At 63.0% G+C, this 24,562-nt stretch overlaps 1 protein-coding gene across 1 annotated transcript; it reads right to left on the reverse strand.

Moving 5' to 3' along the window:
• CCDC187 (coiled-coil domain containing 187) lies at nucleotides 1–23,735 on the reverse strand. Its single transcript, XM_045573847.1, has 15 exons — nucleotides 23,117–23,735; nucleotides 21,980–22,078; nucleotides 20,286–20,378; nucleotides 13,405–14,366; nucleotides 13,089–13,183; nucleotides 11,272–11,879; nucleotides 10,749–10,836; nucleotides 8,403–8,515; nucleotides 5,211–5,281; nucleotides 4,753–4,866; nucleotides 4,026–4,190; nucleotides 3,770–3,943; nucleotides 1,936–1,996; nucleotides 1,511–1,707; nucleotides 1–237 (listed from the first exon to the last, which is right to left on the reverse strand). The coding sequence occupies exons 1-15, from the start codon at nucleotides 23,733–23,735 to the stop codon at nucleotides 70–72; spliced, it is 3,627 nt and encodes a 1,208-aa protein (XP_045429803.1). The 3' UTR covers nucleotides 1–69.
• Nucleotides 23,736–24,562: the final 827 nt, after the last annotated feature.

Raw genomic sequence — 24,562 nt, forward strand, 5'->3', positions numbered from 1 at the left:
GTGAGTTTTATTTGGAAAGCGCTCCCGAGGGAGGAGAGGGCGAGCACAGGCTGGGCAGCCCATGCTGACTCACGGGGGGACGCGCAGGCTCTCGGGGCTCCTCCGGGGGCCGTGGCCGGAGGGGCTGCGGGGCCTGAGTGGTGCTGGGGAGCATGACGAGCCCTGTGCAGGCCCCACTGGCTGCTGGCTTGTCTCAGAGCCCCACTCCCAGGCGGCCTTGGCTCCGGGGCTGGAACCCTGGGAGAAACAACAGAAGGTGAGCTGGCAAGAACAGCCCTGGTCCAGCTTCTATTCGGAAAGTGGTCGGCGTGCTCACCTGAGAAGGCACCTGGCTGACCCCATGCGCCCCCCTCTGACCCCATGCAGCCCCCTCTGACCCCGTGTGCCCCCCTCTGACCCCGTGCACCCCCTCTGACCCCGTGCACCCCCCTCTGACCCCTTGCACCCCTCCTCTGACCCCGTGCGCCCCCCTCACCCCGTTGCGCCCCCTCTGACCTGGTGCGCCCCCCTCTGACGCCGTGCGCCCCCATCTGACCCCGTGTGCACCCCCCTCTGACCCCATGTGCCCCCCTCTGACCCCGTGCACCCCCCTCTGATCCCGTGTGCCCCCCTCTGACCCCGTGTGCCCCCCTCTTACCCAGTACAACCCCCTCTGACCCTGTGCACCCCCCCTCTGACCTTGTGCACCCCCCTCTGACCCCATGCACCCCCCTCTGACCTCATGTGCTTCCCTCTTACCCCATGTGGCCCCCTCTGACCCCATGTCCCCCCTCTGACCCTGTGCACCCATTTCTGACCCTGTGCACCCCCCCTCTGACCCCATGCACCCCCTTCTGACCCTGTGCACCCATTTCTGACCCTGTGTACTCCCCCTCTGACCCCGTGCGCCCATCCTCACAGGAGCCTGAGCTCCGGTGATAAAGTGCAGACACCAGACCAGAGCAGGACTAGCTGGGCCCACACCCTAGTCTGTTCCAGCTGCCCTGGGTGCCCCTCCTACAGGCTGGCTGGGGGCAGGCAGCACACCTGCCTGGTGGCCAGCCCACCGTGCACCTGCTAACCCCCACCAGGAGTGTCATGGAGCCCAGGTCATTCCATCCTCCTGCAGCATTCCCAGCTTACAGAGAACAGCCACCCACCCATGTCCGCAGCCTCCTGCATGAGACCGTAGCCAGGGCCAGGCTGCTGGGCCAGGGATGCCCTGCTGCTTAGGGTCCCCCATGGGCCTGGCCGCTCCAAGGAGCCCCAGGCCACGTGCTTCTTCCGGCCTCAGGTCCTCTCCCGGGACCGCAGGGGTTTGTCTCCTCCTCCAGGGCCTGGCCAGGGCCACCTTGCTCAGGAGACCTCCTTGGGCCCCCCAGGAAGCAGCCACCCGCCCTGCCCTCCATCTGTACCCAGAGCTCCTGTCACCCCAGGATGTTTTTACAAGGGCCTTGCACATCCCGCAAAGCCCCTGGCGACAAGCACCTCCTGCCCACAGCGGAGCCTCCAGCCCAGGGCGAGTGCCCACCTGCAGCAGCTGGGCCGTGGCCAGGAGCTCCTGCCGCAGGCGGGCCACGGCCCTCTGCACCGAGAATATGTGCTGGTGGTGCCGCAGGAGCAGGGTCCTCTCCTGGCACGAGAGCAGGCGACTGCTGCCCAGGCGTCGGGTTTCCCTCTGAACAGGCAGAGGACGGGGCGTCAGCCGTACCCCGGCCGGCACAAAGACTCACATGGAAAGGGAACCCCGATGAAAGGACTCGGTCACTGGTGGGGGCTCCCTTCGCCTCTCCCACACTTGCTGCTCCTCCGTGCACCGTTCCCTTGGGCTTTGCCAACAGGAGGCTCCAGCAGGAAGCAGGAGGGAAGGGGTGCTTGTCCCTGCGCTCCCCAAGGCTGGCTGCACCCCTGTTGTCCCCGTGCAGCTCTTCCTCTAGGTCTGGGCATGGCACCCACCTCTCCCAATGGGAATGGAGCTCAGCCCAGGTGAGCAGGCCAGCAGCTCCAGGAAGCCCTCCTGGACGGACCCCCACTGTGAACTCCGAGGGCAGCTGGGATCTCATCACCTTGGCCTGTGCCTAGCCCTGACCCAATCCAGGCCCCTGTTTGTGCTCCAGAGGGTCTGAGAGCCCGGCTGCCCGCTCTGCAATGTGCAGCCTGGTGGAGGCCAGCCCTGCCCCAGGCGCCGGTATAAACACCTGCTCTCACCCCAACAGAGAACAGCCTGGGTGGGAGGAAGGGTGGGAGGGAGGAAGGGGCCTGGGTGGGAGGAAGGGGCCTGGGTGGATGTCAGCTGGAAGGGTGGGGGATGCCATGGCAGGGAGAGCTTCCCCCAAGCAAGGACCCCTGTGGGGGAATCTGGGTGCAGGCTCCAGAGAGGCAGCTGAGGGAGGGTTGGAGGCTGCCAGTGCCTCCCCTGCACCCCACTCCTATGCTCTCCCCCTGGGGTGTCTCCTGTACCTGGTGAACAGGGTGGTCCCAAGGGTAGAGCCTGGCCAGGGGCAGCTGCGCCGGGGCGTGTCCTGGCATCGGTTCCTGCAGGGGCGCTGAGGGCAGAGAGAAAGCGGCAGGGCTGGGCCCCGAGGGGCTCCAGGGCTGCTTCTCGGGAGGGCCCCAGAGGTGGGGTATCGGCGGCAACGTGATGCCCCATCCACACAGCTGCACGCCAGCCACGAGGCCGCGCCAAAAGGAGTCGCGTCACTTTGCCTGACATGAAGTTCTGGTGTGTGAGCCCACTGACCCTGCAGAAACCCAGTCCCAGGTAGAGGGGTTCGGGGTGCCTGGGCCCAGCTGCTGCACTTCCACAGACGGGAGACAGAGGCCCAGAGAGAAAGAACGGCCCTTTTGAGGTTCAGCACCAGCAGGTGGGGTAACAGCAGAGCCCACACTCCCAGCTGAGTCAGGTCTGGCCGCTGACACCACTGGCCGCCTTCGGTGCTGGGTGTGATGGGAAACGGACCCTGTGCTTCTGAGGTCATACCAGGCTCTGGCCTCAGCCAGGAGAGTGCCAAGAGAGTGGGAGTGTGGACTTAATGTCCCACCGAGAAAAAACAAAAACATGGTGCCTGTACGCCTATCTACAGACACCATGTTCCCACACACGTTTATATTTTCCCATACATGCGCTTACATGTTCACACACACACACACACACACACGAAAGAACAGTTTTCCAGGCACAACAAGCAAGCCTGCACACTCATCCCTGAGAGACAAAAGCCAGGCAGGTAAGACCTCTGTTTGTCACAGCTGCCTGTCCGTGAGGCTTTTGCTGCTGCTTGTGGAGGGGAAACTAGGCAGAGCCGGCAGACACCTGGTAGAGAAGTGGAGCTGTGAGTGTGGAGAGATGAGGCAGCCAGAGCTGGTGGGCTGAGCATCAGGAAGGAGAGAGGCCTGGAGACTGGCCTGTCCCCTCATCCTGGAGCCATTGGGGGTGCCCGCGGGGAACCCCGATGCCCGGGAATGAAGCCCTGGAGGACCAGGCGCCGAGGAGCACGTCTGTCCCCACCTGCCAGGCTCAGAACCTCGAGATTCTGGGACTCGGGCAGAGTACACAAAAGGACACCAGCGAACAGGGCCCTCAACATGTTAAAGGAGGTCCTTCAAGCAGCAGGATGATGATGCCGGAGAGGAAGTCAGCTCTACAGTGAGGGACAGAGAGCAGTGGAAACGGTGCCCACCGAGCCTGCCTGCTGTCTTCTCCCAGTCGCCCAGGCCCCATGGGTGCCCGGGCCAATCGTGGTTCTGGCATCAGATGAACTTAGTGTCAAGTCCCTTCATCTCTCCGGGCCTCTCCAGGGTGTGCCTGACTCACTTCCCTCGGGCCCATGCAGGGAGCTTGGCTGAGCACGTGAGGTGGCTGGTTTTGAGGACTCTCACCCGCATAGGTTGACTGGCCGACCGGCTGCTCCTGTACTTTCTCCGGGCCCCAGGAGGGCGCAGCAGTGTCTCTGCCCATGGACGGCTGGGACCTGCCAGGAGAGGAGGCGCTGGGGACTCCCTCCAGCAGCACCAGTACCTCGCCTGTCTGAGACCCCCCACCTCACCTTCCACGTTGGGCGGGCACCACCGTCCCAACCTCGGACACACCTGGCTCTGGCCGTCACAGCGCTCCAGGGTGGCTTCGGATCCAGGCCTGCCCACGGCCGCAGCCCCTCCAGCTCTGGTGCTGCTCCTGGCCTGGCCTGGGTCTTGTGCTTCTCCATCCGCCTCTGAGGACAGGTGTGTGTGTGTGGAGGATTAAGGGCAACCTCCCAGCCAGTGGGCCTGGCCAGGTGCCTAGAGGGGGGCCGGTTATGGGGAGGGTGGCAGGTGTCCAGCAGACACAGTCAGGCCGGGGCGGGCCTCCACCGTGGGGGGGGGGGGGTGGACAGCCAGGGTGGCTTTGGAAGGTTCTCGGGGAGCAGCAGTTGCCCAGCAGGTGCGATGCAGGAAATAGGAAGAGGGGTAGAGAGAAAGGGAAACGGTCCAGGAAACACACACATACACACACACACACTCACGTGCACACACCCACACCCACACCTGGTTGCTCGCCTGAGAACGCCTCCCTAAATGTCTGCATAAGAACATCCACCAACAGTCCCCAGATACGGAGAAGAGTCACTTCTGATAAGGCTCGCCCCGTCTGACCAGATCATGACATCACCCTCCTGGTCCTCACCCTGCTGGCCTGGGGTGCTCTCTGCACCACCTCGACCACCAGCGCTGCCTGTCTGCTGGGGCTGAACGTGCCGGCTCAGAGGGGCAGGTGTGGGGCAAAGCCAGGCTCACCGCCAGCCGGTGTTTGGAGAGCAGCTCATCCAGGGCCTTCTGGGTCTCCCAGACCTCCAGCTCCGCCCGCTGCCGCAGAAGGGCCAGGGCCTGCTCCTGCTTCTGCTGATCCAGCTGTAGGGAGGGCCCAGCCTCAGGCCTCTGTCCCCAGCCTGCTCCTCCCCACTCTGCCACACTTTGGCAAGAGGGCAAGGGGTGCCTCCTCAGAGAACAGGAGGGGCCCCAAAGGACCCCAGTCTTAGCAGGGACCCAACCCCAGATCCCCGTGCCCTGGGTGTCCTGGGCCAGTCTGACGGTCGGCCTCTCCCTCCCTCCCAGCCTCCCCCTGAAGGCTGCAGCTGTAAACCCCGGAGGTCCCGGCTTCAGAGCCTCTTCTGCTCAGCTTCCGGGGGGCAAAGGCTGTGCCCCACTTACCTCAAACAGAAAAGGCCTAAAGAGGGACAGCGGGTGGGACACACCTTCAGGGTCTGGAGGAAGCTCAGGGACTTCTGTTGGAGGTCTGAGAAGCGCCTGCCAGGCTCCTGCTGACCTGCAAGCACAGGGGGGATGGGCTGAGCACCTGGGTCTCCGCGTCCACTCAGCCTCTGGCTCAGCCTCTCTCTCTGACCTGCAGGGAAGGGAGTCCATCCCCTTCCCCCACAAAGGAGGGCGTCCGAGCCAGAGGAGGTGGGAGAGGCTGCAGCCAGAGGGGAGACAGACGCTGCTGCCTCCCCTGGACACCGAGGGGCTCGCTTGGCCTGACCCAGCCATGCTCCCCCACCCCGACCCCACCCCGACCCTGCAGAGGTGATAGCATGGTGCCACCAGGCAGGCCTCACTTGCCATGGGTTTGTGGGTGACCTGGACCAAACCAGCAGCCCCCCAGAGCCTCTGTGGGGAGCGGAGTTTCCTGCTGCCTGTGTGTGTGTGTGCGTGCGTGCGTGTGTGTGTGTGAAAGGGCGGGGGGCGCAGTAGTACAGGCTCAGCTGTGGTGGCTGTCGGCACAGTGCAGGGTGGCCATGGCCGGGCCCCGTGACACTGGAACAGGTCCCCGGTCGGGTTGCTGGGCTTCCTCCGGAGCATGAGCATGGGAACTGCCGCCTCCCCGGGGTGAGGGAGGCAGCGGAGGCTGCTCTTCCCTCGGTGGCTTCACGGGCCCAGTCCGGGCCTGCACGCCGCTCCTCCCCCAGCCCTGCGGACACGGCCCTGGGGCAGCTGTGAGCTCCGTCCTCCCCGAGCCCGTCTCCTGTCCTGGGCCCTGTGAGCTGGCAGGGGCTACGGAGGCCTCGGCTTCCCGGGGCCCGGGCCCGGGTCTGAGGACGGCAGAGTCTTCCTGGACTCTCGGTCGAGCTCCTCAGTCATCGCTGGCGCTTGTGCCGAGAGGAGAGTGTCCTGCCCACCCTCTCTTTTCCGGGCAGAGCGGCTCTGCTCTCCTCTGCCAGGGCATAAGGTCGAAGAGCTGTAAGCAAGAGCTGATCCAGCTCCGGGTGTTTCCATGGCTGCTGGGAAACTGAGGCACCAGCCTGGACGGGAAGCGAGGGCTCTGGCCACCTGGTGTGCGTGGAGCACTTGGGGCGATGCCGGGGTCCCCCTCCTACTTCGAGTGGACCGGTCTCCTTGGGAACCGAGACACTTTCAGGAACTGGTTTGTCCGAGCCAAAGTCCTTCGAGAGGAAAATCCCCCGACTTTTGTTGTGCCCTGAGGGCTGAGAGAAGGTGCTGGTGCCTCACCCTGGCCACTGCCTGGCTCCCGTGGGCTCTCCTCCAGGCCCCGGCCCTGCAGCCCGAGGAGGGGAGTTCCTGGTCACGTCTGGTCACACAGCATCCCAGAGCGGTCCTCACAGAGCTCGGGGCTGTGACCTGGGAAAAGCAAGCTGTCCCTGCCTGGCCTGGCCCTGGCCCTGGGTGGCCAAGCAGATGGCAGCCCCTGAGACTTTCCGAGTCACCCACTGAGCAGAGGAGGGTGCTGCCTCGCTTCCCAAGTCCTCTGGAGACGCTTGGTGAGGAGTTGGAAGCTGAGGATCCAGTGAGAGGTTTGGTAAGTGCCATTAGGATCACCGGTGTTAGTGGTGGTGGTGGTGGTGGTGATGACGATGGTGACGAGGAAGAGGCATGCTCTCAGGTACGGAGTCGGGGAGTCGGCTCCCAACCAGAGAGCAGCTGACGCCCATCCCTGTCTGTCTGTCTGGGAGAGCCCTGTGTGTGAAGCCAGGGTTGTGTTCTCCCTCATGGTGGCCATGGCCACGGCCACGGCCACGGCCATGGCTACAGCCACGGCACTGCTCCGTGTGCACTGAAATCCACAGGAAATGAAGTGCAAGGTCCTTTAATGGCTACAGAGCCACAGGTGGCTGGTGGCTGCCCTAAGGGAGACCCCACCATTTAGACCATTTCCCTCATTCCAGAAGGTTCTGTCGAGATAATGCTGTGTGAGGTTAGAAAGGAAGTTCTGTTGGGCAGTGCTGGCCGAGGCCTGTGAGTCCAGAAGATTCTGTAGGACAGCACTACTTCCCTTGGTAAATAAGGGAGGTAGCCGATTCGGAGCTGGGTCTGAATCCGCTTTGCCACCCAGACAGGGGCACAAGCAGGAGTTTGACACCCGCAGAGCAGGCGAAGGCGGTGAGTGACCCCTGAGTGCTTTCCCGGAGGCGTGTCTGGAGGAGGTGTCTGACGGGAGCTCAGCACAGGCTCTGGGTTGTGTTTGCCGCTGGATCTGGCTACCTGAGCCCTGCCCTCAGCCACTCAGGCAGGATCCGCCCAGATTTCAAATGACTCTTGAGGCTGCCTGTGCCCCGGATAGAGAGCCTGCTGAATTCCAGGAGAGGCGATGAGGCCACGTCCCAACTGCTCCCTCCTGAGGCGGGGCAGGGAGCATGCTGGCTGTGCTGGAAGCCCTGGCACCTGGCTGCCGAGGGCCAGCCTGTGGATGCTGCCCGGCCCCAGCGACAGCTAAGCCCACCCTGACCAGGAGTGGCTCAGGAGGCTGCTTTCAGGGCAGCTCTGCCCTGTCTTCTTCCTGGGAGGTCCAGCAGGTGTGGATGGGCCCCTGGAGCCTGAGGCCCCCGTGGTCTGGGGAGGGGCAGCCTCCACCCAGGTCCCTCCTTCCCTCAGCAGGCACCTGTGGAGGGGCAGCTCTGCAGAAAGGGCTGCCCACGCCCGCTCTGCCCATCCTCGCCCGGGCACCCACGCCACTCCCAGAATATTCCTCTAGGGAAGGAGTCAGTGCGAACACTCGCACTTCCAGACCGATTTGTGTCTGCAGTTCAGGCGCTTTGTCCGTTCAGTGCCCGATGCCCTCCCTGGGGGTGTTGGGAGGCCCCTCTCTGCTCCTGGCTCTAGTCTCACACCCTCACCAGGCAGCGCTGCCCAGCCCAGACACCACCCCATGTCCCGCCCCCATGTGTGGCTGATACAGCACAGGGATGCGGGGGCTGGGGTGCACGCCGCTGCCTGTCCCTCGAAGCCAGTATCAGCCACAACAGAGCACAGTGGTGGCTGGTCCCAAACCCTCCAAACACTTTAATACTGAAACAGGGATGCTCTCCACTTACAAAAGGGTCTCTACAAGAGCAGGACCTCGCCGGAGTGGCTGGCTGTGGAGGGGGTCCCTGAAGGGCCTCCTCGGGCACCCCACCAGCCAGCACAGGGCCTGTCTGGAGGCTCGCCCTTACCGCAGCTCTGCAGGGTCCAGGGCGTGACCAAGCCTGCCCCTCTGGCTGACGGCATCTCCTCCAGCCACAGCGAGCCACAGGTGGGGTCCGGCGGGGATGGCACCTCGAGCGAGCTGGGGACAAACACGCAAACACGCATGTGAGCAGGTGGGCAGGTAGGAGTCAGTGGCAGGGCTGGGGATGGGAGCTGGCCTTCCGATGCCAGCAGAGCTCTCAGACTCTCACTGTGTCCAGGACATGCCTGTCACCACAGGGCCAGGAGGGCGGATCAAGCGGGCTGGCCTGCAGGTGCTGACACCCCAGCTTGGCGGGGTCTCCCCTGAGAAGCAGAACCTGGGGCTCTGCGCTCAGCCCTGGGGGCCCAGCATCACAGGAGTGCAGGCCTCTACATCACCACGGGCACTGGGCCAGGATCCCAGTGACCTTGGCCGCAGGCCACTGCTGCCCTGGGTGCTGAGCCTGTGCCTCCGAGAACAGCCTGCACTTCCTGGCACATGTCCACCAGGAAGTGGCTGAAGATGCCGGCTACACCCACCCGTGGCCATGGGGACGGGTGGGGCTTGGCCCCCTCTGTCAGCCCTCGGGGCCCCGAGGCACAGGTTTGTCCTGCACCTGTCGTGTGGGTGTAGGAGACAACCTCTTCCACCCTTTGGTTCCCAGCTGGGACCACAGCACTCAGTGGGGGGGCACCCAGCCTGCCGCTGGCAGTTGGTGGCGAGAACCCTGTGTTGGGCCCAGGGATGCCGGCCATCTGGCATCTCTGGAAGGGTTTGCCCAGGCCCCTGCACTGCTCCTGGAGAGGACCCTGCAGTGCCCCCCCTCCCCCCGCCGCCCCATTCAGGGCCCTGTGCCCCCAGAGGGCCCCCTCCATCAGCCCTTGGGGCCCCGAGGCACAGGTGGCAGCTGCTGTCTGTATGACCTGTGCCCAGTCCCACCCGTGAACATGCAGGGAGGTGATATGGAAGAGGGTCCCAGAAAGACGAGCAGCACTAGGGCTGAGCCCAGATGCCGCGGAGGCAACGGATGGGCCCAGGGGCTGCTTCCCGGCTGACCTGGTGCTGCTTTGGGGAGAGGGGCCCACGGGCCAGGTGGGAAGGCTGAGGCCTGGGACAGGCCCACGGGCCTTGCTGGCCATCTGCCTCAAGACATGCAGATGCAGGCGGCCTCTTTGGAGTCAGGCTTCCCCACTAACCTCTCAGGACACACACACACACACACACACACACACACACACACACACACCGCCTGACCGCCCCTTCTGAAGGACCAGAGGGGAGCAGGTGTGTGCTGGGAAGAGATGTCCAGCCCAATGCTGCCCCCTTCTGGTAGGAATGTCCCATTCCACTGACCAGGCTGAGGCTGGGCCTGGGTAGGTAGGGAAGGGGGCAAGATAAGACTCACCCCAAAGGACCAAACAGCCTCCCCCTGGCGAGGCTAAGGGGGGCTTTAGGAAGGCAGGATGGGTGGAGATTCCTTGGGTGACAGGCAGGAGAGGTGCAGTAGCAGGGAATTGTCCCCAGAGGAGAGGCGAGGGAAGGGGAGGGGAGCAGAGGGGAGGGGAGGGGTAGAGGTGTTGTTGGGGGAATTGTGTCCCCATTTGAGGTTCTGAGATCCCCATTGCCAGGTTCTGAGACTCGCAGGGGGCAGGTGACTCTGTTCAAGGTCAATGGCTAGAACTACAGATTGGGGTTTGCACTGCACCACCTGGGGTGCCCTGGGTATCAGGACCCCATCTCCCCAGAGACCTAAATGCCCACCTGTAGTCTCCACTTCATGCTGCCCCAACCACAATCCCGCCTGCCGCTTAGGTCTGTGTTAATAAGTTCTGAACCCTTTGAGGCCCCTCACACCGGTGCCAAGACTGCAGACCCTGTGGGTTTGCCAAGACAGCCCTGTGGCCGGTCTGTCTGCCACGGGACCCAGGGTCTCCTGTAGGGACCTGCATGACGCGGCTGCCAGAGAAGGCCAAGCCACTGCTGGGGGTGGGTGATATGAGGGGTGCAGGGCCTGAGGCCGCTGGTCGTGAGGACTCAGACACGGAAGTGGAACCCGGATGCAGGTGCCCCTGCCTCAGTGTCCCCTGGACAGTCAGTGGAGGCCAAACACACCAGGGACACAGGAGAGCTTGGCCGACAGTGTCCCCTGGGCCAGGAGCTGTGCAAGGAGCGGGGGAGGGTGCATCGGGCTGCTCCGCACTGCAGGCCCTGGGTCAGCCACAGAATGGCAGGACCACTGTCTGGCCAGCCCGACACTGCAGGAGCGTCAGGGCTGTGTGGCCCCCCTGCCAGGCCTGGATGCAGCCACTGCTCCCAGCACTGCCGGACCCAGGGCTGCTCATGGGCTTACCTCCCTGCCAGGGGGCCGAGGGCCTGGACAGAAGCTGTGTCTCTTGCCAGCCTCCAGTCCCGCTCCAAACATCCATCCTCCGTGGAGCCTGTGGAGACATGGGCACCCAGACGTCACTTCCCAGGTGTGGGCACCAGGGAGGAGGGGAGCGAGGCTGGTGGGGAGCAAGGGAGGTGGAAATGAGGAGGGAGGGGGAGAGGGGAGGGGGGAGGGCACCTGCCCCTCAGCAGGAGGCGCCAGGAGCCTGTCACCAGTGCCCCCTTCTCCTTCTGGCCTGGCTTAGGGAACAGGGTGGGGAGGTGCCAGGCACACAAGCCTCAGGACCAGCCTCACCCCATCTCCAGCCAGAGACACGCATGGCAACAGTGCAGATGACGGGAACCTACGTGCCAATCCCTACACCACCTTCTCTGTGACAACAGCTGTGTATTGTCCACACATTCCCTCCCGGGAGAAGAAACCGAGGGGCAGGGAAAGCGGGGCTCCCAGCGAGCAGGTCTTGGCTGGGGCGTGTGAGGCTAACCGGGGGGCGAGGAGGCCAGGCAGGCCCCGGGGCTCACGCTCCTCCGCTGCTCCCAGCCAGGACTCCACAGCGGCATCTCTCTGTCCGGCAAGCAGGCGGGAGAGAGCAGCAGCCTGGCACGCACGTCTGCCCAGCGCCAGGGAGACCCTGTGCCCGCGTCGGGCACCAAGGTTCGGGAGCAGGCTGGCATCACTGGCTTGGGGGTGCCAAGGCCCGGGGGCAGGCTGGCACTGTGAGTGTCGGGGTGTGAGGGCGGCAGGTTCGAGGGCAGGCCCTCCAGAGTGTCCGTGGCGTCGGCCCTGAGCAGCTTGGCGGTCAGGAGGTCGATGCGCTGCTTTAGGACGTTGGCCATGGTCTCCAGGGCCTGCAGCCGGGCCTGCTTGTAGCTGAAGTGCAGGGGGCCCTGCGTGCCCAGGTGCTCAGCCTCCTCGGGGCCCAGGTAGATGCACAGCCCTGGGCGCGGGTGGCGGGCGGTCAGGTCCTGGAGCTTCAGGGGACCCGAGGGGGAGCCAGCAGACGTTGGCAGGGGAGCTCCCACCCAGCCTTCCTGGGGTTCTCCTGTCTCCAGAGGCTCATGGTCCAAGGCTCGGTCCAGACACAGGCAGAAGCTGTGGGGACAGGGGTGCGAGGGTCAGGGAGGCCCAGCACGGCCTTCCTCTGCTGCCTGTATGGGTCCATTGGCATGTGCGAAACATGCGTGTGCAGGCGCTGAGTATGGCAATGCTTCCGGGGCAGACCCAGGGGGTGCTCACACGGTCCGTGTTTGCCGGGGGCTGGTACGGAGCAGCCATGTGCCCGCCCGCCACGGTAAGAGCTAGGACAGCCAGTGGCCGTTTCTTGAATGTGCCACCAAAACAGACAGCAGGAGACACAGGTAGACTGGCTGCTTCGCAGTGAAAAGCCTCCGAGCACTAAAGGACACATCGCGCAGAGAGAGACGGCGGCCGAAGGCATGAGCGGGAACTCAGAGGCCCTGTGGCCACAGGGTTAGGACCAGGCTGTACACAGAGCACCTGCAGCCCAACAAGAAGCCCAGTAACCACCACAGGCAGCCAAGGGCGGAGGGCCCTTCCTCGGGAGACAGAAGCCGCCGGCCAGCACGTGGGAAGATGCTCAGTGCCAAGGTCACTGGGAAACGCAAACGAAACCACGGGAGGCCCCGCCTCACCCACAGGATGGCCGCTGTGAACAAAACAAGGAAACGTCGCGAGGACGCGGAGACGGGAACCCTGGGCGCTGCTGGCAGAACGGACCGGGTGGGAATGGATGAGGCGTGGCCGCTGTGGAGAACAGTGGCAGTTCCTCAGAAGGCCAGCGTGAGGCGACCCTGTGACCCAGCAGCCCCACACTGGGTCCACACTATAGGCCTGAGTGCAGGCTCCGAGACGCACACCATGTCTCCAGTTCAGTTTCCACAGCAGCCAGAGGTGGACACACCCATGCCCCTGATGGAAGCCAAACCTGTCCACCTCCGGGGAATGCCATGAAGTCTGGAGAAGGCAGGCAGTCCTGACCACGACACACAGGGATAGGCCCAGAAAACGTGCTCTGAGAGAGGAGCCTGAACCACGGCCAGTGCCCAGAACACAGAATGTGCAGGAGGGAGGAATGGGGTGCAGGGAGGGTGGGCCAATGGGTGTTTCTCCTGGGCGATCGATGGAAGGGTTTAGAACTGACAGGCTCTGGATGCACAGGGAAAGCACTAAATGCACGACTGTCCACTGGGAGTGGCGACCTCGATGTGGAATGAGGCTCCCTCATGAGATGGCCAGGCTGTGTGGCCCAGGGCCCAGGAAGTGCAGCCCCCCGATACTCACCTGCCTGGGGCCTCCTGTTCCCCCAGCACCATGCCGGAGGTCACCTTGCTCCACTGCTGCGCTGGCGACCCCTCGCTCCCGGCCGCGTCCTGGGCCTGGAGCAGGCGAGTGCAGTCAGAGTCTCACCCAGACAGACCCTGACACCCTGGCCCTGGCCCCGGGGCCTCCGGCCGGACCCCTCCATCCTTCCTCTCTAGGGCTGGGACAGTCACTGGGATCCCTCCAGAGCCCACTCACCCCGGGGGCAGATGGGCCCCCGGGGCCCCGGGGGTGGGAGCCTGAGTCAGTCCACACCCCTCCGCGCCCGGGTGCCTACCCTGGACGTTGCTGAGTGCGGGATGAAGGTCACGATGCTGGGGGTCGTCTGGGAGACCAGGGGGAAGGCCTTGGTGGGGGCGGGGCCGGCCCTGCCCCGCACGGCCTCCCTCTGCTGCCTGTACACGTCCTGCAGCCGCTGGCTTCTCAGCTCCCGTGCCTGCACGGCTGCGGCCTTCTCCTCCAGGACCTGCTGCTGGCGTGCCAGGGCCTTCTGGCGCATGAACTCCCGCAGGGACGCGGGGCTGTATGGGAGGCCCAGGGACCCCCGGGGCTTTGGGCAGGGCGGCGGCAGCCGAGCATCCTGCTCCTGTCGGGGTGCCAGCTGAGAGGTGCTCTGGGCGGGCCTGGGCCAGGGGTGGGCTCTGCCCTGGACTGGGGCACTGGCCCTTTTCACGAAGGAGGCGCTCCAGGACCGCTGGGCGGGAGGGCTCCAGGGTCCTCGGGGAGAGGCCTCCCAGTCTTTGCAGGGGACCCTGGCCATCTGCCCAGCCAAGGCACTCCAGGGCCTCTCTGGGGGGCTCCCAGGCCTCTGGAAGGTGGGGTCCCGTCCTTGGGGGAACCAGGTCCTCTGCGGAGAGGACTCCCTCCTGGTCGAGGCGCCCCAGCACTGCCTGGTGGAGGTGCTCCTGGCACACTCTGAGGAGGAGCAGTGCGCCCCCTTTGCTGGGCCGGCAGAGCTCCTGTGGAGGGAGGAACGCACGTCCGGGGCACTCCAGTGGCCCTGGGGCCTCCTCCCGGCCAGCTGCCGGCGCTCCTGCCCTCCCCTGTGGCGATGGTCCTGGGCCAGCTCCAGCCCCTCCTGCATCTGCTTGCGGAGGTCCTTCAGGACGGCCATGGCGGACTGGATGCTCCCAGCCTCGTGGCAGGACACCGGGTTAGACGTGTGGGCGAACCCCTGGGGGTCACTGTGGACCACGGCTGGACGGGGCATCCGGGGGCCAGCGGGGTCTTCTGTGTCTCCTTCAAAGACAGGCAGTCACTGGGGGTGGACCTGCAGGGCTCAGAGGCACCCATGCCCACCCCCAGGACCCCCCTGGTCTCTGCTCATCCATCTCTGACTCACAGAAGCCCCGAGGGTGCCGTGAGGCTGTGCCTGGCACTTGGTGAGCACTGAGCACACCTGGGGGATGGGTGTCTGGGAGGACCCTAAGTCAGGAGAGCCGTGCCCAGCCTTCCCGGAGCCAAAGGGGTGCCTTTTGGGGACTGAAACCCTTCTCAATAGGACGGTTTCCCCAGGTCCCGTCTGGTGGAGTTTGCAGGGCATTGGCACGTCACTGGGGGGCGCTGCTCAGGCACCGATGCCCCCTCCTTCGCGGCGGCATGGGGCCGTGCCCACCAGATTCGGCAGCGGAGCAGGGGAGTCCGCAGGCATGCGTGGAGAGGCACAAGGTACCTAATTCGGCGGCGGGGAACGGCGCTCCTGAGGGGGCCTTGCTCTGGAGCCTGGGGAGGGCGGGAGGGGGCCCGAGCAGCCCCCGCACCAGGGCTTGTCCTTTCCTCCAGGCGTAAACACCAACCAACTCAGAATCTTAAACAGAAAACACAGGAGAGCTGCCCCGGGGGAAGGCAGCGGCTCTTTGCAGCCCGGGAGACTGGCTCCCGTGACAGCAGGGGTGGGGTGGCAGTGGGCGGGGAAGCCCTGCCTGCAGGAAAGGCTGTTTCCACACTCGCTGCCTGGATTGGGGAAGGGGAGGGTCCTGGGCAGGAAGTCATGAGGGCATTGTAGTAGCCTTCCCCGGCCTGGGCCTTGGAGGGCAGGGGTGTAAACGGAGCCAGTGTGTCTGTGCATGTGTGCAGAGGAGGTGGGAACGAGACCCTGCCTTCTGGCTCAGCCAGCCTTCCTCTGCTGGCTCTCCCCCCACCCTCCCTAACACACCACTGCATCCGGAGCCACACATCGCAGCTCTCCCTTCGTGCCCCCTCAGGACCTTGCTTGGCCACCTTGCCTGACCCCTGGTCTCCCCACCTCAGAGGAGGGGTCAGGTGAAGACAGAGGATGGGCTAGGTAAGGAAGAAGGAGGGGTCCTGTGAGGATGGAGGAGGGACCACCTGAACACTCGAGTGTGGCCATGGGTGTGATTGTATTATCATGGGTTGCAATTGTGGATGAGAAAAGGCCACATGCTAACCTGACTATCTCAGGAAGGCTGGTATGGCAGTTCTGCAAAGTCTAAGACCTAAAGTAACCACAAATGATGGTCTGAAATTAAACGTGGTAAAGTAAAAAGCAGCCTTAGCCAGTTTGATTCGGTGGATAAAGCGTCAGTCTGCGGACTGAAGGGTCCTGGGTTAGATTCTGGTCAAAGGCACATGCCTGGGTTGTGGGCCTGATTCCCAGTCGGGGGCATGCAGGAGGCAGCCAATCCATGATTCTCTCTCCTCATTGATGTTTCTCTCACTCTTCCTTCCTCTCTGAAATCAATAAAAAATATATTTATATAAAACAAAAAAAAATAGCCTATGGTGGGTAGTTCTTATGTGAACCTATTGTCTTTTTGCATCTAAGAGAACATACCTCTGAAATATCAGGTAAATTCCCCATTTTCTGGACCCGACAGGGCACAACCAATACGCCAGGGCCCAGGGCCAAGACCTTAAATCCCCTCATTGTTATTTTCATGTTAATTGTTGGCCATTAACTATCCTGCACCCACCTAAGTAAAAGCAGTATGTTTACTTTTTATCCAATCCCAGAAGTGTCTCCTCTTTGCTTTCTTCCGCCTCCCTCATCTATCAGCAATGGATTTCATGTGACCCACTTACACCTCTGCCTTTGATGGTAATTTATAAAACAAAATGCTACCATTCTCTGGACATTATCCCAGTTCTAGGGGCCTGATGCACAAAATTCGTGCCTTCGCAGCCCTGGCTGCCTTGTGGCTTCACCCCCGCACCCACACCCACCTTGGCTTGGTGCTGTCCACGTCCACTGCCACCACCCCACCCCCTCCCCTTGTTCCCTGGTTCCACAGAGCCCCCCCACCCCCAATTGATCGCCCCCTGGCCAGTGGCCTGGGCCAACCTCTGTGGGGCAATCATGGACCCCCTAATTGATCGCCCCCTTGGCTGCTAACCTAGACCTCTCTGCAGGGCAATCTTGAGCCCCCCTGATTGATCACCCCACTGGCTGGTGGCCTGGGCCTCCCTCTGCAGGGGGATGGTGGGGAGATGGTGGGGGGATGGTGGGAGGATGGTGGGGGGATGGTGGGCCAATTGCATCACACCGGCCTTGGCTGGCCTGGTGCCAGTGCATGTCGTAGTGTGCTCGTCTGAACAGTCGTTCGTGTTTGGCCATTTGGTCAATTTGCATATTTACCTTTTATTATTATAGATATTGAGATCCTGCTTCCCAGCAATTGTTGAGAATTTGGCTCAAATAAACTCACAAAAATTCATTTCAGGTTTGAATGTTTTTTACATTTTTATGGTCATGTGAATGGGGGGCATGACCACCTGAATAAGGGGAGTGGTCATGTGAACAGGGATGGGGTCTCATGATCAACCAGAAGTGGGCACGTGAATGAGGGGGCGGGGCCACGTGAAGATTGAAAGGAGGCTACCAGGAGCCCCAGAAGCTAAAAAGGAAGGAAGGCCCAAACCGGTTTGGCTCAGCGGTAGAGCATCTGTCTGTGGACTGAAAGGTCCCAGGTTCGATTCCAGTCAGGGACATGTACATTGGTTGCGGGCACATCCCCGGTAGGGGGTGTGCAGGAGGCAGCTGGTCGATGTTTCTCTCTCATCGACGTTTCTAGCTCTCTATCTCTCTCCCTTCCTCTCTGTAAAAAATCAATAAAATATATTAAAAAATAAAATAAAAAGGAATGAAGGACCCTCCCCTGGAGCCCTATGACAGAGCACAGCCCCGACACCCTGATTTCAGACTCTGGCCCCAGAACGGAAGAAGATGTGTTCTTCCTACGGCTCTGTCTGTAAAACCTCAACACAGGCCCCCACGTCCATGCAGCACGTTTAGTGCCGCCTGATAATCATAACAATGGTGACGGTAACAAGCCACCAGCCCACACAGGGCAGACAGGCGGGTAATGTCACAGCTGGTCCCTGGGACTGAGCTGAAGGCCATTCATGTCTTTTAAGCTGGTCACACTCAGAGACAACAGGGGCTGGGGGCCATGAAGGTACCCAGGATGGCAGGATGAGGGGACCAAGAGAGTGTGTCCCAGATGCAGACATGCTTGTCACATACTGAGCATCACTTACCAAGGTTTTACTTCATAATCCAGGTTACACACACCAAATGCCAATATCATCCCACCTCATTACAAACCCATCCACCAGGGCCCTGCAGAGGCATGAGCAGCAGCCTGCCTTTAGCTTGCACACACATGCACACATCAGACACATTCACACAGACACACACTCATGCACACACAGAGATGCTCACAGACACATGCACAGAGATGCGTGTACACACATGCACATAGAGACACCGTGGCATGCACACAGAGATGTACACACAGAGATGCACGGGAAAACACGTGCACACACAGAGATGCTCACAGACACACAAAGGCACTCACTGCCCTCCCCCTGGCGGCAAACCAAGGGAAACAGTTGCCTGGCCAAAAATTGTCCTGTCCCCCAAGAAGGGGCTTCCTGCCAACCAGAGAGCTTCACAGCAGAGACCCTCCAGAGAGCTGCCTGCCCAGGGCAGGGGCCCAGGCAGGGTCAGGCCTTGCCAGCAGACGTGCCCCAGAGGGGTCCCTCCCAGGGCCCAGCCGGACACATCAGCGAGGCCTGAAGCTGGGCTTCCTGGAGAGGAAGGCCACACAGCTATGCTCTCCAGAGGCCATGCCCCTGGAAATCCCCTAAGGCCACGTCCGGGCCACACCTCTCTGGAATAAGTCCCCAGACCCTGCCCGCTAAGTCACACACTTTTGTAAGGCCATGACCCTCTGGAAACATGCCCCCTGGGGTCTGGGTCTTCCATAAGCTATGCCCCGATAGGACAGGACAGGAAGCCACTCCCCTCCAGGACACATTGCCACCGCTGCCCCACCCTAGCCCACTGTGGCTGCCCTCCAGCCCCGGCCCCTGGGACACCGGAGGTTAAGAGTTTGGTCTCAGATCAGGTTTAGACTCCAGCTCTGCCCATCATTAGCTATGGGCCTAGGGCCATTGACTTCTCCCTCCTTAGTCACCCCTCGGTAAGCACCCTCCCACAGAGCTGTAAGGATGGAAAAGCAGCCACAACCTCTACAGGAGTTGGGCCAGCAGCTCAGGATTCAGCTGGCTCAGGGCAGAGGCAAAGGCTGGGACTGCCCCCCCCCCCCCAACACACACACACACCTCTCGATTTCCAGGGGGCCCAGGGTTGGGCCTTCCCAGAGAGATTGTTCTGTCCGGTGGAAGGGGGCTATTTCTGGCCAGGCAGCTTGGCACCCCGCCCACAGGCCCCTCCTTGTGGGGAGCTCAGTGTCCCCATTAGCCCACCAGAAGGTCCGGGTCAATAAATGGGTCCTGATGGGCACATTTTTTCTTCTGCTGAGCAGTTTTATGGCAATTAATTTTTTTACGAGCGAGTTTTTAATCTGCAGAAATGGATGAAGTCCCCAGTGCCCTGTCAGAGCCCTGGGGCCGACCTCATCTATGATAAAAATGCAAAGTGAGGTGATATCATCTGAAATTAATATCGGGCCTCATTCTCCCCCAGCGGATGGATGAATATTTTATAACTATTGTGATTTAATTTTTTGTTAACGACAGCAAATTTCTAATTCATCTGATTCCCAAGTCCTGTGACTCTGACCTCTGACCCCACACCCATCCCTCCTTAGCCCAGCTGTGCCTTCCCCGCTGACAGGAACTGATGGTCAGTGCATCCGGGAGACACGCGTGACGATGATGGATGCGGCCAGAGGTGCGCCCTCTGACCCTGTGTCGGGCAGAAAGCTGGTCATTTTTCAAGTGAGCCATGAAAACAAAACAAACCGAAGAGCCGAGAGCGGGCGAGGACCATGCAGAGAATGTTTATGTTTTGTGCATTTTCAGTGTGGCTTCTGGAACCTTCTCCAGGTCTCCCAGCACCCCTCACTCTCAGCAGGAGTGGGGTTCTGCCTCTACCCTCAGCATTGGGACCCAGCCTCAGTGTCCCCACCTCACTCAGGACCACCCCCACCCAGGGCTGTCAGCTCATGCCATGGGGGAAACTGAGGCACGAGGACATGTAGGGGCAGCTCAAGAGCTGTGTGTCTTAGACCCAGAGTCCTGTGAGCTGGCCTCACCCGGCCCCACCTTGTCCAGGAGCTGCCGGGGGGGGGGGGGGTGCTCCCACCGCCAAGACCACAGAGCAGAGCTCTCAGCCATCGCCCAAATGTGTCCCCAACATCCCCCCTGGTGACAGCTCTACGTCTCCCCAAAGGGAGCAAGACAGTGGACACTGCCAAACCACTCCCCACACCATGCCCAGGTGAGCTTGCTCCCTGGAATTCCAGATCCCACATGTCCCTGTCTTCCTGGTGCCCCAGGAGTTGGGACCTATAACTGCTCACATGGCCTCATGCAACTGAGAAGCAGACATGCCGTCAACCACACGTGTCCTAGGCCTGCCATGCACATGGGTGTCCATGCGTGCCGGTGTGCTTGAGGAACAGACTGGGAATGCTTGTTGAAGTGTGGCCGAGGGCCTTTGGAACCTAACATGGGGGTTTGCGGATGTTCACACCCATGTCACAAGGATGGCCCTGCACTGGTGGGCCCCACTGCTGTTGGGGGGGTGGTGTCAGCCCTGCAGGTGCCTGAGGTGCAGACACCAGCGTTGCCTCCCCCGTTCTCAGCAGACCTCCCATCAAGCCTGGCCCCAGCAGCCCCCACATGCCCCAGAACCCCTGCACAGCCCCCTCACGGCCCCGCCAGCCTCACCATGGTCTTTGGCAGTTCTTCTGGGGGATGACCGGGGGGCCTTCTCTCTTTTGCAAGAACTACTCTTCATGCTTCTGTGTTTCTCCCGTGGAGCTTCAGCGTGAGGAGGAGGGGGAGGGGAGAGGAGGAGAGCAGTGACACACACACAGGGGCTCCGAGCAGGTTCCAGGGGGCAGCGTGGGGGTCCCCCTGCTCCCTGGTCCTACATGCTAGTGTGGGCAGCTGGGCACAGGGCTCAAGGGGCACATGTGGCTGTCCACCCTCGCTCTAGGTTCCACATGGAGCACCCCTGAGGAGCACTCCTGCAGGCGGCTCCCCACTCCTCCTTGACTGCACAGAATCCCATCTTGGTCTCCTGCACCCAACTTGGAGCTGGCCATGGCACTCATGTGTGTTGAGTGAATAAATAACTGACCGGCTCACGGGGGAACCCAGGGCATGGCAGCTGGCCACACTGGGAGACCAGGAGTGAGAGCTGGAGTCAGAGGGGCCTGCCCACGGCCCAGCCCACCCCTGGCTGGAGACCTCAAGGGCCAGAGACTGAGTCCCACAGGGGCAGACTGGAGGGGAAGCCAACAAGCCAGTGCGCTCAAGGGAGCAGGCCAAGCCCACCTGTCTACATGGCCAGTCCCTCAGGAAAGACTGGCCTCTGGTGCGTGCAGTCCAGCCTTGGTCCTTAGAGCCCCACGCTGCTGCCAGGAGGGACCTCAGGACCCAGGCCCTGCCCACACCCTGCTTCTGGAGGCTCTTAAACAGCAGATGAAATGTGACTGCCAGAGCTGTCCACCAGTGGGCGCTGAGGCCCCCAAGTCCTGAATCTCAGAAGCAGGAGGAGGAGGACGGCCATGCCGCTCCGTGTGGAGGGGCTGGTGCCCTTGGTTAGGCTGGAGCTGGGTCAGGGACAGGTTCTTCCCCTCGGCGCATGGTGGCTGGGCCCGCACTTGGGTTTCCTTCTGACTAGGGTGAGACACCCCCCAAAACATGCCTGTGGCTGCCATCCACGGGGGTCTGGATGAGAGTGCTGACCAGCCTTTGCATCCCCCCTTCCCTGCCCAGCCACCAGGGCACACTGCGATAGGCTATAACTGCCCCCTGGGCTCCTGACTCTCCTCCTGCCCACAGCCCCCCAAACCCTCAGTGTTCCCCTGGGCCAGGACAGCCTGACCTCTGGTCCCAGCCCTTTTTCCTCTTCCCACTTTGGTCACCAACTTCTTGTAGCCTCTCTGGGCTATGCAGACAGCCCCATCCCACCTCACCCCTGCCTCCGTGGAACTTTCCAAAGCCCACGCCGCCCTGGCTCCTGCCCTCAGCCCCCAGGAGCGGCTCCTGTCCACCTTCCATCCTTACTCCTTGATCTGTTGAGTGAATGAGTGAGCCAAACCCTCATGGTTCCCTTGTCCCTAGGCCTCTGCCACCCTGCCTGGAAATGGGCTGACCCACTGCCAATGCCTGGGCACCTGCCCAGCAAGGTGGGGCCGTGGCCTGGCCGGGCCACCTGTGGGCCAGGCAGGCAATGCCTCTTGCCTGTGACATGAGCAGCAAGCCCACGAGCCGGCAGGTCCCGGAGAACCTGTGCAGTGTGCGCATGTAGCCATGCAGGAGTCTCAGCAAGGAGACACGCCCCCAGCTCCCTGCCCTGAGCCCTGCCTGCCCTGGGCCGAGGTGCCAGGATGGTTGGCCTCAGAGCCACTCACCAGAGGCCCGGCGCTGGGAGCCCCTGGAGGGCACATGCTCCTGGTCAGGGATGGCCTTGTCTTGGATGGCACGCCCAGCTGCACTTGGGTTGCCGAAGCCTGGAGCAGAGAGTGAAGGAGCGGGGGCCATGAGGAGGGGGAGCCACGGGACCTCAAGGGAGAGGTCCCCGTTTGGCAGCCGCTCGACAGTCTCAGCACAGCACCCTGGGATCAGACCGCAGGCCCAGGTGCATCCACCGGCCGACCTTGCTCGTGGTGCTGAGCTCGAGGCCACGTGACTTTCCAGCCAGAGCAGCGCCACGGGGCGGCCTGGGGCGACAGGGCCCCGTGTGCCTCATCCTTGGCCTCGTGCGGCTGGCACTACGCAGCACGGGAAGGACCGTCCCAGTGTGCACGCCAAGGCCAGCATTTGCAAAGTGAAGAGTGACTTGGAGGGATGCGCCCCAGAGCATGAACCAGGGCCGGTGCCAGGAGGGAGACGGGGTGTCAGCTATTTTCGTCTCACTGTCTGTGCTTTGCAGCTGCGTTCAGATACACAGGCTGCCCCTCCTTTAAGAAAAAGTCCTGAGAGGACAAATCCGGGGGGTCCCCCATGTGAGTGACAAGGAGGAGTCAAACCACAGGGACAGGAAGTGGACGGTGGGACCAGGGCTGGGGTGGGTGGGATTGGGTGTTTCACGGGCAGAGTGTCAGGGGGATGGAAAGTCCTGGAGAGAACCGTACACACAACCGTGGGGACGTCCCTGAAGCCGCTGAGCCGTGCGCTTAGATGTGGGGGACGGCCAGCACCGTGTGCGTTTCAGACTTTTTTAAACAAAGTGTCGTCTTAGAAGAAAGCACCCCCGCCTCCTGGAAAGAGCCATGCCCTGGCTCCGTGGGCAGAGCCGCAGGCTGTGTGTGGGCCGTCTGTCTGACAGGGACGCTGCATTGGGTGTTTCTCTAGATCCCCAGCCTCTCCCTTGTGGGCCCCCCCCCCCCCGTCGCTGGGCAGTAGCCTGGCCCTCCCTGTGCCACAGCCCTGCTCGAGGCCCCTCCGAGAGGCTGACCTCCCACTCGGCTCCCAGGCTGTGGCACCCAGTGGGCACACCCAGGGTCCCGGCGCGGCCCGCCCACCCTCCCCGGGAAGCTGGTCCTGACCTGGGCAGGCCGGGGCCGCAGGGGCCTTCTTCAGCTTTCTGACCTTCCTCCGGGGGGCCAGTGGGGAGGCTCGGAGGAGGCGAGAGGCGCTGGAAGGCATCGAGGTGCCCAGGGAGGCACAGCTGGCCTGCCAACGGGCCTGCGCCCGGATCTTCTCCCTCAGCCGCTCCAGCCGGGGGTTGCTCTCCCCGTGCTGCCGTGGGGACCCCAGCACCAGGGGGGGCCTCTCCTTCCAGGGCCTCTGGGCAGGTGCACACGGCTTGTGGCCCCCCGAGGAGCCAGACAGGCGGCCCGATGACACCGAGCTGTCCCCGTCCTGGGTCTCGCCGCCGGCTGTCCACGTAGGGCGGCTGTAGGCCTGTCCTGGAGCGCCCGGCCTCTCCAGGTGGCCAGTCCAGGCCACGTAGGGCGCCTCCCGAGGGACACCTGGCTGTGGGGCGGGCCTGGGCCACCTCCGGGCGGCCGGGAGGGCCTCCTCGGCCGCAGCTGGACGCAGTCCGCCTGCCCTTGGAGGAAGAAGCAGATGCAGCTGCTCAGTGTGGGCCCAGCGGGGCCTCTGACGGTGCACCCCCTCCTGTGCCCCTGCCTCCTGTGACCCAGACGAGGATGGTGCTGCCATGACACGCCCCCACGGTGGTCCCCAGACCGCACCCCTCTGGGTAGGCCCTGTGATCAGCCCAGCCCACCTACAGGTGGGGAAACTGAGGCCCCGGGAGAAGGCACACAGCAGGGCACCCTGGCCCAAGTCCCCCAGGGAAGGCGTGCCAGGTGCGCAGACTCCCGCCTCAGTCACACAAGCCCTACCTGGGCCTGGCGCAGGCCTTCCGGGCAGCTGGTCTCCCTGGGGCCCTGGGGCAGAAGGGGCAATGCCCCTGGCTATCTCTGGGGTGTGCCTGGGCCATCACCCCCAGGCAGGTTGCCGGTACTGCCGGGAACCCTGTCACCACCTGCCCCGGGCGCTTTCAGGTGGCAGCCTCAGGGTCTGCCTCCTGGCACCCATTCCTGCTCCAGGCCGGTTGGCCACAGCCGCTCACTCGCCGTCAGCTCCCCTGCCCAGGATGGAAGCCCTCAGGGTGGTCATGGATCGGGGTGGGCGTGGGGGGCTGCAATGGCCTGTAGCTTCCTGATGCTGCCTCTCGGAGGCGTGGGGGGCGGGGGGAGAATTCCAGGTGGCGGTGACAGCACAATAACCCGAGTCACTCAGCAACCGTGCTGAGGCCTCAGCCCCTGCTGGGCTCCAGGCAGCACCCTGCCCCTGGCCCCCTGGGCGCCTGTGTGCGGCGAGTGAGCTGCCAGGGCCGGGGTCGGGTGCAGCCCAGGTCAGAGTGGGGACGCAGGGAGGCGCTGGGTGAGGGTGGGCTCCCAGAGCCAGCGGTGGCAGCAGGGCTGGGCTCCATCCCAGGCTGGGGTTGGGCTAAAGGTTCTGTTCTGAGGGCTCAGCCTGGG

Source organism: Pipistrellus kuhlii, unplaced genomic scaffold (genome assembly GCF_014108245.1).
Source record: "Pipistrellus kuhlii isolate mPipKuh1 unplaced genomic scaffold, mPipKuh1.p scaffold_m20_p_57, whole genome shotgun sequence".
NCBI classification, from domain to species: Eukaryota; Metazoa; Chordata; class Mammalia; order Chiroptera; family Vespertilionidae; genus Pipistrellus; species Pipistrellus kuhlii.